The sequence below is a fragment of the Nicotiana sylvestris genome, chromosome 9 (assembly GCF_000393655.2).
Source record: "Nicotiana sylvestris chromosome 9, ASM39365v2, whole genome shotgun sequence".
NCBI classification, from domain to species: Eukaryota; Viridiplantae; Streptophyta; class Magnoliopsida; order Solanales; family Solanaceae; genus Nicotiana; species Nicotiana sylvestris.
Window position 1 is genome coordinate 50,262,827 of NC_091065.1, and position 11,021 is coordinate 50,273,847.

Consider the following 11,021-nt stretch of genomic DNA (forward strand, 5'->3'; position numbering starts at 1 on the left):
TGTATGTAACGACCCGGCCGGTCGTTTTGAGTTAAGCTCTGTTCGGTAGCATAAGGTCTGGAATAGCTTCATAATATGAGTATCGACTTGCGTGCATGGTTGAATTTAGTTAACGGATGATTCAGAGTCAAATTAGAAGAAGGAATCTAGTTGTGGAAGTTTAAGTTGTGAGAATTTGATTGGAATTTGACTTTTGAGTAAACGGCCCGGAATGGATTTTGGGTGATCTCAACGGCTTCGTAGGGTGATTTTGGACTTAGTCGCGCGTCCGGATTCAGCTTTGGAGGTCCGTAGGGTAATTTGAGGCGTTTCGGCGAAAGTTGGAAAAGTTGAAATTTGGAAAATGGAGAAGTTTGACCCATAGTTGACTTTTGTGATATCGAGGTCAGAATGCAATTCCGAAAGTTGGAACAGCTCCGCTATGTCATTTTGGACATGTCTACAAAATTTGGCGTCACTCCGGGTTCATTTGATTGGTTTCGGCACAAGTTTTCGAAGTGGGAAGATTTGAAAGTTCCTAAGTTCGATTCATGATGTGATTCATTGTTCGCGTTGTTTGATGTGATAGAAGACCTTGAGCGAGTCCGTGTTAGGTTATATGACTTGTTGGTATGCTTGGACGGGGTCTCGAGGACTCCGGGTGTGTTTCGGACGAGTCGCGGATGATTTTCCATGGTTTTGGGGAGGCTGAATTCTGGTATAATCGCGCCTGCGGACCCTAGGCGCAGGTGCGAAGGAAGAAGCACAGGTGCGAGAGGAGTTGGTCTGGGCAGTTTCCGCAGATGCGAAGAATTGGAATGCACGTGCGGTGTCGCAAGAGCGAATCCCTGGGCACAGAAGCGGAGTAGAGCGCATGTGCGATTGGTCAGGCGCAGATGCGGTTAAGTTTGTCGCAGGTGCGGAAGTTCTCGCAGAATCATATAAGTCGAGGGTTTGGCCATTTCCTTCATATTTTGAGTTTTAAACTTTGGATTTGGGAGCTTCTTTTGGGGGTTTTCAAGCAAATCGATTGGGTAAGTGTTCTTCACCTAGAAATCTAATATACTCCATGATTTTGTCTTCATTTTTTATCATTTAAATTTTGTTTTGGGTTGGGGAAGAAGTTGGTTTTTGAAGAAAATTTCTACGTGATTTGACGGACCAAATGGTATCGAAATTCGATAACTTTTGTATGGTTGAACTCGTATCGGAATGGGTATTCAGTTTTTGTAAAATTTGTCGGGTTCTGAGGTGCGGCCCCAGGGGTCGGCGTTTGGACCAATTTTTAAATTTTGTTAAAGATTGAAACTTTATGATCTGGAATGGTTTCTTATATGTTTTATTTGTGCTTTGAAGTTAATTTGGTTAGATTTGAGCCATTCGGAGGTCTTTTCACTCGAGGAGTGCATTTTAGAGTATCGGTCTGTCGTCTTTGAGGTAAGTATCTTGTCTAACCTTGTGGGGGGACTTTCCCTTAGGATTTGAGTCTTCTATGTTGATTGTAGTTCGTGTACGCGAGGTGACGAGTGTATACTCGGACTTATTTGGGGAAATTGGCCTTTTAAGGTTCTTAGGTCCTTATATTCACTATGTATGAAGTTATTCTTGGTATGACTGAGTTTCTGCTTATTAGTTTCGCCTCTACATGCTTAACTTTTATTAATTGTTTCATGATTCACCCTTATTGCCTCATCGACATCCTATTTGATTTAACTGAAGAATTTCGCCCCTCCTATTGTCATGCTATCTTTTCGTAGATGCTTGTCTTATTGAGAATTTATCATTTATCCCTCCTGAAATTGTTTAGTCTTAAGTGAAGCTAAGATCATCTTTCCTTAATTGAATTGTCGAATATCCTCGTAATTGTCCAACCTTAAATGGAGTTAGATAACCTATATCTTTGTTGATTTGCCTTTAATTAAGACTACTTGACTCGTGTTGATTTCCTTGTTATTAACTTGTATATTGTGGGATCGTTGCTACATGTTAGATTTCTCTTTTGTTGAATTGTTCCCTTTTTGCCAGCATTCTTTTCTGTGGTTATTCCTTGTGAGCTGGTCCTACAATTTCTTCGTGATTTACAATTCTTGAGTTGACGCGCTTGTCGTACTTTGTATTATTATCATTGTTGTTATTATATATTTACTTTGGGACTACGGATCGGTATTGGAAGATTTCCCTGTACCTTTATATTTGGGACTACGGGACGATATCTCGAGAGATCTCCCTGTACTGGATATTTACTTTGGGACTACGGATCGGTATTTCGAGAGATTTTCCTGCATATTTATGATTTGGACTACGGGACGATATTCCGGGAGATCCGCTGCACATTTATGTTTGGGACTGCGAGACGTTATCCTGGGAGATCCCCTATTGCTATCTCTGTGTTCTGAGCTATTGTTTTCATTGATCCTATCCTTGAGTAAACCGTATATGTGATGTCCGTTTTTGTCCTTATACTTACGAGCTGGTATGGACTATGATAGGACACTTGCATAAGCATATACGTGGCTAAGCACCCTTATCGGATAGGAGGCTCCTTGAGATTTCTGAGTATAGACGCACACCCTTGTTTATTTGCCTTCCATGTGAGAATAACTTTTTTGGGTACGTGAGTTGTCAGTATGATTAGGAAGTGTGATAAGGGCACAGGATGCTCAGGGTTAGGATTCAGGTATTAAGACCTGTATTGTATGATTATCAGATGAGGTGTCACAGGATGACTTATATTCGAAGGTTATCTATTTGAAAAGATTATATTCGAAGGTACTTATTTTTAATTAACTATTTTGAAATGTCACAGGGTGACTATATTCGATGAATATTTGTTTGAAAAGATTATATTCGAAAAACATTTATTTTGAAAGAACTCTTTTGAAAAGAACATTTATGTGAAGGAAGCATATTTCGAAATATTTTTATCACTTGAAAGGTTTGACTATTTGATTGACGCTTACTGGTTAAGACTTAAGGTGAAAACTATCGGAGTTGTTGAGTTATGACTTGTCGTTACTGTATTTGTGATTTCGGATTTGGGTTTGTATTCTCACTTACGTTTCAGTGTTTTCCTTATGGCGTTCCGGTGAGTATTTGATGTTTTCTTTCCTTATTACAATTACTGTATTGTTAGCCGTATCGCATAGTCTCTATATAAATATCATGTTCTGTTTATTAGACCATTAGGTGTCTTGATTGTTCCTCGTCACTACTCCACCAAGGTTAGTCTTGATACTTACTGGGGCACTGCTGGGGTGTGCTCATACTACATTTCTGCACATTTTTTTGTGTAGATCCAGGTATTGTTCGCTAGTAGCCGTGTGGATTCTTGCCGAAGAGACTCAAGATAGCCCTGTTGTTGCGTTCGCAGGCATCGGAGTCACCTTCCTATTTATATTCACACTGTCGTACTTATTTCCATACGATTGTGTTTAGAAGTTGTAGCGAAACTCTGTAGAGCTTATGAATTGTACTACCAGGTTTTGGGAATTATAAATTTTGTAGAGATTCCTGCTTCAAAACTGTTAAATTTCATTTATTATTGTGGTATTTCAGTATGAGTTAGGCTTACCTAGTCCCTAAGACTAGGTGTCATCACAAAACCCAACGGATGGGAAATTAGGTCGTGACAATGTAATATATGTCTTATGAAGAGGATATAAAAGATCTGCATTAAAGCAATATTGACCATCATAAGATTGAGCTATAGCTCATGCTTAGAGGTGGCAAAATGGTTAAAAGAAAACAGTTATCCACCTATATTATCCATCAAAAAATGGGTTGGATAATGAACCATTTAGAAACGGGTCGAATATGGATAAAGAACCACATTATCCACTTGCAAATGGTTAACCAAATGGATAACCAATGAATAACTAATGTGTTTAATTTTTACATTTGGGATTCCTCAACTTTGGAAGACTAGAAATTCCCTCATTAATGATCATATTTAAGAAGCCATGGTAATATGGATATCCATATTATCCGCCAGATAAACCCGTTTTTATCCATCTCAAACACGGTCGGATCGGATAATTTATCCATTTTAAAATTACCCGTTTTGACCCGCTCATATTCGACCCCACCCGCCCGTTTGACACCCCTACTCATGACGGATCTCTGCATAGTGCACAGCTTCTAGAATTCTTGCACATGCTCAAACAAATAAATGAGGGACATCTAGAGGCACCAGAGGCCTTTGAGATCACACTGTGGGCGTATCAGGTCCGCCTTTCCTGATTAATGATTATAGACTTTAAGGATATAATTACTGTTCCCAAAAACTGCAAGGTATGCCTTCCTGATAATAGCCTTTCATGCTGATTGACAAATATTGTTGTGCTTCGCGGAATTCAACTACCAACATGAAGTACAAGTAGTAAGTTCAAAGAGGTTTTGCTAAACTCAAAAAGAGATTGTGTCAGCAGCTTAACCCTTATCACTCAGTTGGAGTTACGGTGTATTTACAATCCCAATCTACCATTCTTAACAAAACATGCTTTAAGAAATCTCAGCTTTCCAAGATAGTGTAGCGCAGTAGAGAAGTTACAGAGTGGAGAAGTCTGCTTCTGAAATTTGCAAAGAGCACTAAGCACATTTCTTCCTGGATATCTGAATTGAGCTCATGCAGTTGACTCCAAGAAATTTATCGTACAACATTGCCCTTGCTTGTTCCCACGTTATCATCTGTGCCATGTGAAAATTGTTCGCAAACAAAAGTGACTATTGATGCTAGTTTCTGAAATGTGAGTCTTTCCGTCAGTCAATGTCACTCTCGCTGTCAGAGATGTATCTCCGAGTGTCAAAGGCCTGGTACTTGGGAGTTGAATAGTCCATGCCATTGTTGTTTGCTTCACTCATAGGTGCAAATGCTGCAAATTGTCCACCAGAAAATAAAAGATCAGAACATAGAAAGTGCAGTAAGTCAAATAGCTCACTAGATTCGATCACTTAGTGTTCATACATAAATCTGTCCAGACCATCGAGGCTTCTTCCCATGTAATGAACAGAGTGCCAGTAATAAATAGAAATGATAAACAAACAACAAACCCCTGTATCACTCAAGCAGAGCAGGGAGTTGATACAAAAGAAACCGATGCTAATCGGTAGATACTCAAAACAATGGCCACCACACCACTTGAGTAAAAAATTAGGAAATTACAATATTTAAGGAGATAGAAGTGTCCAAAAAAAATTCCCCTCCCAGCAGCCCAAATCAACTAAAAAGAAGTGAAAAGAAAAAAGGGTATGAGAAAAAAAGAGGGTGAGAAGATAGAAAAAATAAATGAAAAGAACCACCAAACTAGCCTAAAAATTAACAAAAAATATATGTTGTTCAACTTGTACTAACAGGAGATATTGAAACCAAATTGAAGGGAGAAGGAATACTCGTATTCCCTGCCAGCAGGTAGATTCAGAATTGATGTCTACATAGTTTCCACTAAAAAACTAAATAGTACAATAACAGGATTAAGTACATCAATTGAATATAAGAACAAACATGCAAATAGAGGATATGCTCCATGTGAGCTCTCTCACTAAATGAATATTTTCAACTTTTTTCCTGTTAGATGTTCCAACTTCTTTGACGTCTAGGCCAAAGGTTAGAAGCAAACAAGTTAAAACAAATATAGTGTATCCAGAGAAGAATGCTGGACTAACCTTTTTCTCTCAATCTTCTCTCTCTGTCATACTCAAATTTATCACGGACTAGGCTAACCTTTTCCCAGTTATCATCCTGCCTATTTCTTCCCGTACCTCCTTGTTCCTGCAATTAAATGAAAGTGCAATCAATAAACTAGTGGACATGAACATAGCCAACCTTAGGTATGTTCAGCCTGGGCAGCCATGTCAAAGATGTATCGAGCGAAGGCACAAATTATGTATGAGCTACCAGTTTAAAAAGAAAAAAGAAACAACTCGAAAAATGGAAGAAAATTGAAATATGAAAAGAAAAAGTAAAGGAGCGCAGCCATGCGGCTCAAAAAAATTACCTAGCAACAACAACAACAAAAAACCAGTGTATAAATTGAATACCAGGAAAAGGAAGAGAGAAGAAAAAGGAGAAAAGAATAAGTAGTACCAAATAGTAACAACTGAAGCGAACTAAACAACATGACGTGATATAAATCTAAGAATATGAAGGGACATGAGTGTTACTAATACTGTAATTAAGAAAAGGAGAAACTATCAATTATTTACTACCCTTCTACCCTAATCCTCCACCTCCACACCTTCCTATCAAGGGTCATGTTCTCAGTAAGGTGGAGCAGCGCTAGCAACTTAGCTATTTTAGAATCTAAACACATCACTCCAAAAATAAAAAACACAACATGCTAGTGTACAAGAATAAGGTCTAGGAAATCTGAATGAAAGAAAGATCATTTTTTAGCTATTCCACTGTTTGATGTGAGGAATGAATCAACCGAAAACAAACTAACACAAGCCAAAACATAAATGCATAAGGAGCTTAGCCACCTTCATATCATACAATAATACTTATAATACGACGTCAGCTTGCAGATCACGATTGTTCAAGGATAAAATGCTTTTCATGTGGCAATTGGACATAATGAAAGGATGTTTAAGAACTTAATCCAGATAGATATGTGAATGGCAATCATCCACAAAAGTATTGTTTCCAATGACATAAAGTTCCAAATACTAGAATTGTTCAGCTCTTAAGCATGATTGGCTGAGATATCAGCTTAAAGTACAATGATAAGGGAACAAGGAATAGGCAATTTCTGAAGCATGGAAAAGGAGCCGTTTCAATATCTATAACATAATCAGGGAGACACGAACTATTTCAAAGGTGTTTCTCTGAGATTTTTTTTTTTTTTTGTGTGTGTGTGTATTTATTTAGTGTGTATACTTGGTGAGTGTTGAAAAGAAAGGAACTAATATCAATCATATAAATGCTATAAAATATAGGCACATATGAGCAGTCACAAGTGTAGCTAGATGAGATATAGAGGAGTTCCCAATAACTATTATTTTACACCAAAAATCTACCTTGAGTCTGGACTTGTTTACCCTAACTATAGATGAGCTAATCAATAATATGCAGGATGAGGATCCATGTTGCATGCTGGACGAAACTAGCACAAGTTAGAACTATGTTGAAGTACTCTAGAGAATAAGGATTTTAGAAAAGTAGAAGTAAGAACAAATATATGCACTATGAATTTAGCCTTTATAAGAAGAATGAAAGTGGAGTAAAACTAAATGAGATTGTAGAGTCTGATACAAATAATTCATATAGCTAGCTAAATTCCGTCTTCAAGAGAATAGGAAAATGGGAAAATACATAAGTTGCCCCCCTAAATTAGTCCAGAAAAGTCATTTACACACTCAAACTTGATGGGCGGCCTCTTACCCCCCCCCCCCAAAAAAAAAAAAAAAATCTTGTTCCAACTGAATTTAATTCCCCCTTAAATGCTGATGTGGCAGAAAAAAAGTGGTGTTCACCCATGTGAGAGAAACTGGCTTGAGATGGTTTGATTGTGTCCGACGTAGACTTTCAGATGCACCGACTCATAAGCGTGACTATATGTTGATTGAAAAAAAAAGGGATGAAATAATTTAAAATGCACATGGAGGGAAGTTGTCTTCAAAATTTTAAATACACAAAGGAAGCAAAGGATGAATATATGTGATACTAACTAGTTAGGATTAAACTAAATGTTCGTCTAAGGATAAGTGCAAGACTTAGGGAACTTTATTTAGTATTGGCATGAAATAAACCAAATAAAGCAAAAAGAGTATAGAAGATTCATGTAGCCGAGCCCCAGTGATGGTGGCCAGTACAAAGAAAGTGGTTTGGAACCTAATCATCCTGATAGCCGTCATCGAGAGAGGGCAAAGGGGCTAATATCATACATGACAAGGACAAGAGGGGTTATCAGTGGTGACTGATTAAAAGTACAAGTATGGGATGGTACGGAGGTGGTGCTCGACTTTGGGCAGTGGACTAAGTTGGCAATAATTGGACAAATATATAGTGGTTCCAACTGGGAGCCTACATGGATGTAGGGAAAGCCTGGAGCATCAGCAGGGCAAGTTTTTAACAACCCGATGTACAAAAATTGGTCTATTTATGTGTAAGTAAATTTAGCCTTACAATCATTTTCATGTTTCAAGAAACCTAGACACTACAAAACTTGTAGCTTCCATCTAGATGGATCACTTGTGTACAGTTCATCTCCTCTAACAGAAACAGATATAATCATGACATGAATATATTCATGAGCATGTGAAGAGGAGAAGCACAGATGCCCCAGCGAAGAGGCATGAGAGATGGGCCTTGGTGGGTCTGAAGAGAAGTAGAGATAGGCCAAAGAAGTACCGGGGAGAGGTGATTAGGCAATATTTGACATTGCTTCAGCTTACTGAGTACATGTCCCTTGATAGGAAGGTGTGAAGGTCGAGAATTAGGGTAAAAAGCTAGTAGAAAGTTGAGAGTGTTTCTTCCCACACCAGTAGTATTAGTAGTTAGTCTTGTATTCTATTATTGTTAGGTCTCTATTACTACATGTCGTTCCTTTCGCTTTATTTTCTTATTATCTTGTTGTTGTTATTGCTTGTTGCTACTGCTTTCTTTCATCTTTCCTTGAGTTGGGGGTCTATCGGAAACAATCTCTCTACCCTCAAGGTAGGGGTAAGGTCTGCGTACACACTACCCTACCCAAACCCCACTTGTATGATTATACTGGGTTTTTTGTTGTTGTTGTTGAGCATCCTCTCAACATTATAGAGACGTGTGTTTTAGGAGCATGCATCTTTGTGTTTGCAGAAGAAGCATTAATTTCAGCCGTAACTCACGGCCATCTTCAACTATCAGTGATAGGTGACCCAACATACGAGAACAATCATTTGGTTAAGAATTTCCAATTTCAATGGACATAAATAGAAGGAAAAAAAAAACAAATCATCAGTCATTTAAGACTCTGACAATCTAATGTTTAGCATGAACATAGAACAAGGATTGTAATTTCAACAAAATATTTTGGACATATCTGTTAGGAGCACTATCAATGGGCTTAAATCTCGAAGCTTGCAGCAAGTTGTAACAAACTGGAATCCGTCAAAAGAGCACCGTATGTTCCAAGGTAGGCAGAAAAGCAGAAAGGCACAAAATGGGAAGACAAGCTTTTAAAAAAGCTGTACAGTGTTGAAATGCAGTAGAGGATTTTTCTAGTTACCTTCATGTGGGCAGCATTAGGTTTACTTCTCCTGAAAGAAGAAATATAGAGCAATTTAGATACGCAAAACAGCTCAATATGCCACACTGCTTTACAACATTAAATTAGATTAAATGACAGATTTAAGAACAGAAAAAGAGCTGAAAATTGTAGTGTTTACAATATTTACTCATCACCGTGAACCAGTTAATGTCCTCCCAAAACTAATATTAACATTTTATTTTTGATAGGTCAAAATTAATACTAACATTGTGTATAGGATGAAGGAATACAAAAAGGAGAAAATAAACCAACCTGTATGGAGAGAAATCTTCACCATCATCCTCAGCAGAATCATAGTTTGCATGATCTTGAGCAAGCTTTTTGGAATAACCCTCATCCCAATACAGCCTCTCCCAGTTCTCTCTCATCTCGTTATACAATTCCATATATCTTTTGCACCAAGGTTCATGCTCCTTCAATTAACAAACTTATTCAAAATCAAAATGAACAATAGAAGTAACCCCGAAAGTTGAAAGAAAAAAAGGACAAGACCCGCAAACATCAAGGAAATTTCTAACAAATTTTTGGGGGGAAATTGGCTAATATCCAAGTTAAATAATGTTCATTAAATAAAGAATAAGGAAAAAGGATATCGCAGCAGTCCGATGAAGCAGTACTTCAGTATAATATGTGCCCATAAGAAAATCATTATGCTATGACAGGAGTAATAATTAACATTAACAATTTGATTAAGGGTTTGTGACATGACATAGAAAGACTATTCATTTTAGTATGAGCCAAGAAAAGGTGCTTTAAAAACAAAAAGAAAATCTTTCTTTGGGACATTACGATAGTGGGGCAGTAAAATCTGTGACGATCCTCTCGTAATTAATATACTGTCCTACATTTTCCCTAGACGGACCTGCAACTGCAAGAACATGATATGATCTAGGAGGCTCAAGTTAAAATTGACACTTTAGGCTTATTCTAGAGGAGCAAGTTAGCTTAAAATTGGGCTAGCAGAAAACATGAAAAGCAGATATGTTCCTGAGAAGCAATTCTCAAATTAAACCCTAGCAAAAAGTAGAGGGAAGTTGATAGAGGAACTAACAGATTCTTTGAGAACGAGGCGAGTACGGCGCATGAACTGGTCGCGAAGCTGCTTACGGCGCTTATTGGGGATGTTTTCTCTTGGTATTACGAATCGCTCTCTGGGTGGTACGTTTTCACCAATTTCGTGCATCTCGCCGTCGACCACCCACCACTCCGACTTATCGTCGACTTTCTTCAACATTGCTGACGGCGAAAACTTGGAGCGCCGCCGCCGCGGTGAGGATGAAGCGCCGTCGGCATGAGCAGACCGGAGTTGAAGACCAATGAATTGGAGGCAAGGATGGGATCTTTGAACTCGTCTAGCTATTGAAAGCATGATAGACTGTGGAGTCAGATGATTGTTGTGCTACTCCTAATGGAGATTTCTATATCGCACACTGGACAAAGTTTAAAGTTTTTCCCTCTCCTCCTCGCCGTCCTAATTTCTGAAGTGTTCCGAAGAAAAATGAGGAAAGAATGATCAATTTGGTAGACGAAAATATGTTATGAAAAAAATGATTTAAAAAAAAATCTAAAAAATATTACTATCAATGTTTTATTGGTGAATGAAAAGTGTCTTTTAAAATTTTCATATTAACAAATCAAATGTAGGTGTTTTGATGAAATCTTTTTTTGTATTATAGATTGATAATAAGTAATTTGAACAGTGATACGAAATTAAGAACTTATACAAATGAGAAGGCAAATAATTTTTGTCTAAGTGAACTCATTTGCCTTTTGGTTTTCTTGAAAAAATCTTTTTTA

At 37.9% G+C, this 11,021-nt stretch overlaps 1 protein-coding gene across 1 annotated transcript; it reads right to left on the minus strand.

Annotated features, from left to right (window-relative positions):
- Nucleotides 1–4,276: 4,276 nt before the first annotated feature.
- LOC104222424 (uncharacterized) lies at nucleotides 4,277–10,748 on the minus strand. The gene is made up of 5 exons (XM_009773657.2): nucleotides 10,276–10,748; nucleotides 9,477–9,637; nucleotides 9,183–9,213; nucleotides 5,641–5,746; nucleotides 4,277–4,850 (listed from the first exon to the last, which is right to left on the minus strand). The coding sequence occupies exons 1-5, from the start codon at nucleotides 10,591–10,593 to the stop codon at nucleotides 4,738–4,740; spliced, it is 729 nt and encodes a 242-aa protein (XP_009771959.1). The 5' UTR covers nucleotides 10,594–10,748; the 3' UTR covers nucleotides 4,277–4,737.
- Nucleotides 10,749–11,021: the final 273 nt, after the last annotated feature.